At 33.4% G+C, this 9838-nt stretch overlaps 1 protein-coding gene across 1 annotated transcript; it reads left to right on the top strand.

The window, feature by feature from the left end:
* The first annotated feature begins 1409 nt into the window (after positions 1–1409).
* On the top strand, positions 1410–4153 carry LOC127796063 (beta-amyrin 28-monooxygenase-like). Its single transcript, XM_052328118.1, has 4 exons — positions 1410–1863; positions 2223–2734; positions 3155–3342; positions 3470–4153. The coding sequence occupies exons 1-4, from the start codon at positions 1433–1435 to the stop codon at positions 3821–3823; spliced, it is 1485 nt and encodes a 494-aa protein (XP_052184078.1). The 5' UTR covers positions 1410–1432; the 3' UTR covers positions 3824–4153.
* The last annotated feature ends 5685 nt before the right edge of the window (positions 4154–9838 follow it).

Here is a 9838-nt window from a genome sequence, read left to right as displayed (position 1 = left end):
TCCTCCCTTTCCGCCGAGGATGTAACGATAGTTAGCGAGCTGATGAGAAGATGCAACAATGGTCGACGATTGTTGGAAGTTGTCATGGAAAGAGAGAGAGGAGACATAAAGTGGGCAAGAAAAGGGCATGGGAAGCAAATTTACAATTTAAGTGAGGGCATTTTTATTATTTTGGCACCTTCAATAAGCCTCTTGATAAGGCTATTCGACAAAATAGCATTGCTCTTTTGTCAAATCTCATGGGAGTCTAACTATTATCTTGCTTAAGGTGCAATAAGTTCATCTTATTTTTAGACAATTAAATTTATTACACTTTATTTTCAATATCCAAATAATTTGATTAGTTAATTAAATATTTTAAAATATAATACATTTATCATCAACTAATATCTTAAAAGCACCTTATATAAAAATAAACGACAATGTTATTTGGACACTCGGAGTCACAATAATGGTGTATTTGATAACATAGAAAATACATGAAAAATGTCACATCAAATGAATTGAATTTCATTTTTTGTGTTTGACACATTATATTTTTTATGGAATTGATTCCATGGTACAACCATTAAAGCATGTTTTTGCTTCTTTTTTATGAAAATTTCATCTAAAGGGAGATGATTTTTATTTTCTATACAAGTTAAAAAATATTTTCTTTTCCAACTAAATGCTATCAAACATACCATAAGTGTTATTCTATGTGTAACACTTTTATGTTATAATATACTAATACAAGAGTATCATATCAATTGTTATTCTAGAGTGTGCAACAAGTAACATTTTAAAAACATAAAATAAATTTATTACAGTTTAACTATGGTCCCAAAAATAATATTTAATAGTAGCCTAAAAATAAATAATTAAGTTTTTATGTCAATCAATAGGAATGGTACAAGCAGAGATGAAAGAGGGTAAATAGTTTAAGAAGTTAAATCTCAAGGCATAAATTTATGGGCGAGTGTTTGTTTGTGTGATCTAATACACAACCAAGATACATAAAAATAGTATTTTTCTCACTATGGATTCCTTAAAAGCATTAAATTTTATTCTTAAATTTATTTAGAAAAATCTTAAACTTTGTTCTTTTTGTTGTTTTCAGATTATTTTTAATTTTTTAAAACAATAAAAACGTATTTATTTTTATATTTTTAAAAATAAAAAAATATAAAAAAATTAAAATAATAAAAAATTATTTTAATTATTTTTATCACAAATATACTCAAAATTTTTAAAATACAAAAAATACTACAAATAAAAAGAAGATATTTTTAACAATCCTAAAACGGACACTAAATTAAATTATGAAGACAACAGATTGGGCATGATTTGATGATCTGATTTTGACACGTTACCTACCAACTATTTTACCAATAAATACGGCTTCGCCCTGCCCAACCCTAACTCATTTCACCACCTCAGTATTCACACAGCTATGGACTTCTTCGTCGCCCTCCTCTGCGTCTTCATTCTATCTCTCTCACTCTCTCTCCACCTGCTTTTCTACAAGCAGAAGTCTGGCGTCCCGCTCCCGGCCGGCTCCAGCGGCTGGCCTATGGCCGGCGAGAGCCTCCAGTTCTTGGCAACCGGCTGGAAGGGCCAGCCGGAGAAGTTCATCTTCGACCGCATCGCCAAGTACTCCTCCAACGTCTTCCGGACCCACCTCTTCGGCTCGCCGACGGTGGTACTCTGCGGCCCCGCATGCAACAAGTTCTTGTTCTCCAACGAGAACAAGCTCGTCCAAGCATGGTGGCCCAGCGCCGTCGACAGAGTCTTCCCATCTTCCACCCAGACCTCGTCCAAACAGGAAGCCATCATCCTTAGAAAAATGCTCCCGGACTTTCTCAAGCCCGAGGCGTTGCAACGGTAGTCGGTTTATCTTTTATCTCTTGGATACGTAGATTTATCACTTCCTCTGTAAATAACTTTATACGAAAGTGACCGTTGGGCTGCCAACCTTGCTAGTGAGATAGATAGATACAGAACGAGTTCGGCATCTAATTAATATTAGTGATAGAACAATCGAGGCTCATCGGTATAGCTAGACTCATGGATATATAAGATCTATGTTTTCTCAGACCTTGACAAAATATCCAATCCAAAAACTACAATATTATATCCGTTATACACACACACACACACACACACACACACATATATATATATATATCATATCTGAAGGAGGAATACAATTTACGTTCTTTTGGATCTCGTGTTTCTTATAGGTACATCGGCACGATGGATAGCATCGCGCAACGACACTTCGCCACCGACTGGGAGAACAAAGGCCAAGTGATCGTCTACCACCTCACCAAGCGCTACACATTTTGGCTGGCCTGCCGGCTGTTCGTGAGCGTGGACGATCCCGATCACGTCGCTAAATTCGCCGACCCTTTCAAACTCTTGATTCCGGGGATCTTGTCGGTGCCGATTGACTTGCCGGGGACGCCGCTGAACAAGGCGGTGAAGGCGTCGAACTTCATAAGGAAGGAGCTGGCGGCGATCATCCGGCAGCGGAAGGTGGACCTGGCGGAGGGGAAGGCGTCGCCTACGCAGGATATATTGTCTCATATGCTGTTGACCAGTGGACCAAACGGGAAGTTCTTGAACGAGCTGGATGTTGCCGACAAGATTCTCGGTCTATTGATCGGCGGTCATGACACCGCCAGCTCGGCCTGCGCCTCCATCGTCAAGTATCTCGCTGAGTTGCCGGATGTTTATGAAGGCGTCTACAATGGTAAATATATCCACACACACACACGCACATCATCTCTCAATTCCATAACATATATTTTCTCACTATATATATATATATATATATAGTTAATTACCTACTAATCTTCATGCACAAAGAAATATATATATATATATATATAAACTAACACCATAGCATGATACTAACAAATATCTAATTAATATCAAGAAATTTTAAATAGTAAATTACTCGACCTGAATTAGAATTAGTTTTCTTTGATCAAGTATTTGAAGCAAAAACCCCTTTTTGTTTGAGCTTTTAAGACTGGTTGTATAGATAATTTTTTTTTTTTTTTTACAAATATGTAGTAGCGCGAGGGTGTTTCTTTTTTTGGACAAAATTATTAAGGTACTAATTATAAAGGTTGTTGTATCTTTGTTTGGGTTTGTGATATCATTAAAGAGCAAGTGGAGATAGCAAAATCCAAAGCTCCAGGGGAACTGTTGGACTGGGATGACATTCAAAAGATGAGATATTCATGGAACGTAGCCTGTGAAGTGATGAGGCTGGCTCCTCCTGTCCAAGGAGCTTTCAGAGAAGCCCTTACAGACTTCATGTACAACGGTTTCTCAATCCCAAAAGGATGGAAGGTGAGAAGAAATTAATTAAACCCAAAAATAATTAATTAATTAATTAAAGCTATATATCTTTATATATATATATATATATAAGCTGAATTTAATTACATATATTTTGATGTGTTACGTACGTACGCAGATATACTGGAGCGCAAATTCGACCCATAAGAACCATGAATACTTTCCAAACCCAGAGAAATTCGATCCTTCGAGATTCGAGGGATTTGGACCCGCTCCGTACACCTTTACACCTTTTGGGGGAGGACCCAGGATGTGTCCCGGAAAAGAGTACGCTCGATTAGAAATACTAGTGTTCATGCACCATCTCGTGAGGAGGTTCAAGTGGGAGAAGGTGAATCCCCACGAGAAGATTGTGGTCAACCCCTTGCCCCAACCTGAAAATGGGCTTCCAATTCGCTTGTTCTCTCGCCACCAATCCTCGACCAGCGACCAGGGCGTTGCATTCGTTCATCATCGAGCACCCCAGCTTTGACAATTGGATACCTAACTACCTACTTACGTGAACGTACGTACGTGTGAAAGATGTGACAATGAATGAATAATAAGAAGAATGTGCTGATTTTGTGTGGTGTTAATCTCCTCCGGCAACCCAGCTTTGACATTTGGAAGGAAAAGCCAAAACCAAAACCAAATCCAAAGTACGGATGGAAAATTGCCTGCAAAATGATGGGGTGGAGTTCAATTTGGCATTTTCATTTGGTTAGTAGCCACTACTGTAACAACAATATTAATTGTCAAACTTGGCACAATATATATATATATATATATATTACGTGTTGAATAATAACAATTTTGTTTGAAAGATGCCAACTTAACAATTCAAACTAACAAGCCGATGCAATGGAAAATATATGACTTCTAATTAGATTACAAACAAATTTTAACCTTTCACTGGAATCAATCTTTATAATGTACTCTTCTCTGTAAGTACCCCCAATAGTTCAAAACCAACACACAAATTCCACCGATGTCATCAATACCCACAAAAAACACACACACACACACACAAAAACTCACATATGATCACACTTGTAATATATTTTTTAAAATCAATTTTATATATATGAACCCAATTAATATTTTTAAAAAATAAAATAAAAAAAGCTTGTAGATTCCTCTTTAACTAGTAGCTAGGTGGAGGTTCAATGCATTAGGGTTTTGGTCTCATATTACACTCTAGTGAATATATATATATAGAAACCATGCATCACATCAGCTGGGAAGAGTCGCCGCCGGCGCCTAATTATTCACCCTTTGCCTACGTGGCTTCCCCTCACTTTAAATTATACCAAAAGGAAATAACTATTTATTTTTAATTTTATATTTTTATGTACCTTATTTTTGAAAAATATAGATTTATTTAGGATAAATTGCACTTAAGTCCCCTATAGTTTGGGTCATTTCCGTGGAAATTCCTTGTGATTTAGAAATGACTCTAGAGGTTCTTATTATTATTTTTTTTTTAAACTCCCTCATCCATCACTATCGTTATTACTTAAACTATAACTAATATAAATTAAGTTAATTGGACACTAATTAAAATAATTAAAACTAAATAAGAAAAAAAAATGGTTGGTACAGTACATACATGAATAGTACATCTATAAGTATAGTATGTATGTGTATGCATACATATATTGAAAAGAAAGAAGAAAAGACATGTTTGTATATATATGTGTATGCGTACATATATTGGAAAGAAGAAGAAAAGACATGTTGAAGAAGAGAGAAAATACAAAGCAAACAAAATATAAAGTGACAAAAAATACAAAATGAAATTTGACATAGACAAATTAACTTCAATGTGATTGTGCTTTTTTCTTCGTGAAACTCTAGATTCTTAGTCATTGAAATTGTTGCTTTATTATCATAGAAAATCTTCGATGCCTTTTTCCCAAATTTGATGCAACTCCTCTATGATTCTTGACATCCAAATAGCATGACAAACAACTGGTGTAGCAACAATGTACTCAGCTTCTAAAGACAACAACGTTATGCTTTCTTGTTTTTTTGAGCTCCATGATGCCGTTCCCAAACCAAGACTGAAAAATGAGACTGCTTGTGTTCTTTCCGTCATTTTCAAAACCTTAAACCTAGCAATTTAAGGTTAGAAACTAGCTCATACCAAATCCCAAAATTTCTTGTACCCTGGATGTAATGAAGAATTTTTTTTTGTTGCCCCAAGACGTTGCAAAGAGGGATTATGCAATAATACAATAACCCCAAATCTAATATTTCAACTTCATTAATCAGGCCTTTCTTGAATTCTTTAGGATGAACTTTAAATTACTAGAATAGATAATGTCATCCACATAAACACAAACTTTAAAAATATCATCACATTTCTCCTTCACATACAAAGTGGGCTCATTACTACCATGATGGAAACCATTATCATTCAAATATGAATCAAGTCTACCATTCCATGCTCGTGTTGCTTGCTTGAGTTCATAAAAGGCCTTCTTGTGCTTGTACACCTTTCTTCTCCTTCGACAACAAATTCTTGTGATTGCTCAACATAAACATCTTATTCCAAATAATCATTCAAAAAAGTAAATTTTACATCAAACTAAAAACCTTCCATTTCATATAAGCTACAAATACCAACACCAATCTATCAATCTCCTATTGAGCAACAAGAGAAAAGGTTTCAAAGAAATCTTAAGCATACTTTTACACATCTCCCTAGGCCACCAACCATTGCCTTTCACTTTTGCTCACTTCCATCTACATTATACTTCATCTTGTAGATCTACTCCACAGCAATTGCATCTTTTCCTTGTGTCTTATCTACCAACTCCCAAGTGTTGTTTTTATTAATAGAAGTCATCTGCTCATTCATGGCATTTTCCCATTCATATTTTCCTCATGCTTCACCAAATTAAACTCATGGGTTATGTAACTAAAAGAGCAAACGTGTTAGAATCATAATAAACTTATTCCCAAGGTTTTTACCTTCCTTGTAAGAGTCGCCGTACATGTTCCTAGTAGTCATTCTTAAAGGTTGAGGAGTTGGAAAGGCTTGTGGTGACAACCTTGGAGGATTAGGTATAAGTCGAGCTTGTTGTGTTGTGTCATTTTGTTCCCTTCTTCTTGTGGCCCAATATTTGACTAATTTTCTTCACATGAAATGTGTTGAGTTTTTCTACATGCCACTCCCAAAAGCTATTCTCATAAAAAAATAATGTCTCTATGAATGATTGGTTTATTATAGTAACAGGATTTATATATAATTGACACCCATTTGTCTCATCAGTATACCCAACAAAAATGCATTTGTCACTCTTCTTGTCCATCTTTGTACGATCATTAGGAATTAGCATGGCATGAGCAATACAACCAAAATTCTTCAAGGCACTTACATTGGTCTTGTTGCTCCACCAAGTTTCATAAGAAGACATATATAATGCATTACCATTATTGGAGAGATGTTGAGAAGGTGAACTAATGTAGTAACTACTGTAGCCCAAAAATAATTCGAAAGCTTATTATCATACAACACGTATACTCCTTGCCATCTCTACTATTATTTGATTATTCCTTGCAATGACTCCATTCTGTTCCTCTCACAGTCAGCTGCCTCATGATCTCATTTTCCTTACAAAACAAGGGTAAATTCTTCAGATACAAATTTTCCTCCTCGTCTATGAGTTCAAAGAATTTTTAATTGATGACCACATTCTTTTTCAACGAAGGCCTTGAATTCCTGAAACTTCTCAGGAGCTTCTGATTTCTGACCCAAGGAAAAACACCAAATTCATTTGAGTAAAATCATTATTTTAATTATAGAGTGAATTCTTAATTATAGAGACTATTTCTCGCTTTCTGAATATATATAAAAATGACTTTCTCTATCATTTTATCCCTACTCTCTCTCACATGTTATTTACAAAAAAAAAAAAAACAAATCTTATTTATAATTTTTAAATTACCAAATTTTTATCTAAACTAAAATCCATATTAAAAAAAATATAACCATGGAGTCTTGGAGACAAAGAAAGGAAAAGGATTAGAACACTCCAAAAACCTTAGGTACGTACCTGTCAAAGCTATTCGAATTAGGCTAGGATATAATTCCACAACTTTCAAGAATCCGTCCAATACAAATAAGTGAATTTCTCTGTCACTTCCATTGTCGTATCTTTGAACTGATATGACTTCTCCCTTCGTTTCAACCCTTTTTCTCACCCACAGTTGAGTTGAGTGTCTAACTTCTTTTATAATCAAAGTGACACCAACCATTTATAAGACATCTTTGTTCCTTCTTAATGGGCTTTAATTTTCTAGATTGGCTTTAACTTGAGTAATTCCCACCCAATTATTTGAGTCATACTTCTTTCATTCAGTATTTTTTAACTTTTTAGTTTTTAACCAGTGGAAAAATGAATATTACACATAGGCACGTGGAGCATATACATGATATGAATTACCCCTACAATGAAGTCGTCTTTAAAATTAGATTATTTATTTATTCCAAATTAATTAACGGAATGACCATCTAGTTTGTAGTTATGCTAAGAGGAGGTGTTAGGCCAACCAAATATGTACATGTAAAGTAGAAATAAACTAATGTGAATTATTTAAAACAAACTCGTTAATATATAGCCATTTATATATAAATTAATGTCATTATTCTAAATCATCGATAATGCTATTTGCACATTAATTTTTTATATTTACTTTTGTTAAGAAATTTGCATTTTGATTTATTGAGAAAATAATTTTTAAAAATATATATTTCAATAAATTTGATTTATTGATGATTTTCAAAACATCTTATTCCTCTTTTAAGAACGATAATTTCAAAATATTCAAGTATGTTTATATATTAGTCGAGTATGTTATAAAATCTGTGAGAAAAATCTTTATGAAAATCAACTAAGTATGAAAAAATTTCTTGATATAATCAATCTAGTATCACTCAGCATTCTTTCAAAAACAGCCGAATATATGAATTGGTTCAATCGACTATCATAAGTTTCTACTCGAGTATGTTATATAATGTTTTGTTATCTTAAATTGAGTATGGTAGTGCTTTTGAAATCAAGTAAGGATTTTTCATCACTCGAGTGAGCTTTTTTGAAAAATTGAGTATCTCTGAAGCTATGTAATTTGAGCATCTTTTTACTCAAGTAAAGCTTATTTTTAAGTCGACTAATGTATTTTATAAATCGAGTAAATATATGTATTAGTCGAGTAAAAATAGATTTGTCTCTGGCTAAGTCTCTGGATCTAAATGCAATCGAGTAATCAATGTTGGCACTCAAGTGAAGTTTTATGTTAGTTGAGTAATTTTAGCCTTCTAATCGAGTGAATAATGCAAAGTCTTCGTGGCTTTTGAGTTAGTCAAGTAATGACTTTATCACACTCAAGTAAGTCCTCCATATAATTGATTATATAAAAAATCTAATCGAGAAAGATGTTATATTAGTTGAGTAAGTCTATACGATAGTTGAGTATCGATTGACAAATTTTAAAAAATATAGTCGTTACTCAAGAGAAAAAAGAAAGCATTGTTTTCATTGTTTGAGCTTTATCTTTTTATTTTAAGAAGTCTAATTATATGTTATCTTATAACAAGATGATAAATATGTTTATGTATCAGTGCAAAATGCTTTATCTTAATATGATACATATTTTTCTTAACTAATTTGACTGTTATCAATCAAATTAAAAGAAATTGTAAGTATGTACAGGTATCAAGGCAAAACTCAAGTCTAAAAGCTTTTATAAAAGACCAAATGTTGCAAGAGAACATGTTTATGATGTCCAAGTAATGTTGAGCCAATCTAAACCCAAACGCAACAAAGCTTAATTCCTTTCAAGTCAAAGTTCACTGCTTGAGTGATAAGTCCTTCATGCTCATCTTAATTTCTTCACTTCATTTTTCTTCACTTTAAGTCATTATCTAGTCAATGCTTATGAAAGATTTTCTTAAATCAAAAATTAGAAACAAGAGAATTGAGTGTTTTATTCATTTATATCTTGTAATTCTCTTTTATTTAAAAGAATATGTATTCAGTGTATTATCTCATATTTTTCTCTTAAGAAATCATTTCACAATTTTTCTAAAACTTGTAAAAGGTTATGCCTTATCCTTGAAAAGCAATGATTGTGTCTGAGTTTAGAATGAAAAAACCAACTATTGAGGTTATTGTTTAGCCTGTAAAAGCAGAGGTTACTACTTAGCTTATAAAAATAGATATTACAATTGCTCACGTAAAAGTTGGGATTCCTACTTAACCCATGAAAAGTAAAAATTTTAGTTGAATCTGTAAAAACTACGTATGGGTTATAGTTGATCCCTAAAAACTAAAATCCTTCGGTGAATATTTTCAAAATTTTTACTGAGTTAAGTCAGTAAACTAGGCTTGTTGGCTGAACCATTCAAAAATGTTGTGTTTTTATAGTTTACTTCTTATTTTTAATGATATTATTTTTATCTGTCATACAATATTTTTTCATTTAAATTTAGTTCATCAATATC

This window comes from Diospyros lotus, chromosome 2, assembly GCF_014633365.1.
Source record: "Diospyros lotus cultivar Yz01 chromosome 2, ASM1463336v1, whole genome shotgun sequence".
Classification (NCBI taxonomy): Eukaryota; Viridiplantae; Streptophyta; class Magnoliopsida; order Ericales; family Ebenaceae; genus Diospyros; species Diospyros lotus.
The sequence above is the reverse complement of the archived record's forward strand: the minus strand, read 5'-3'. Positions and strand labels throughout refer to the sequence as shown.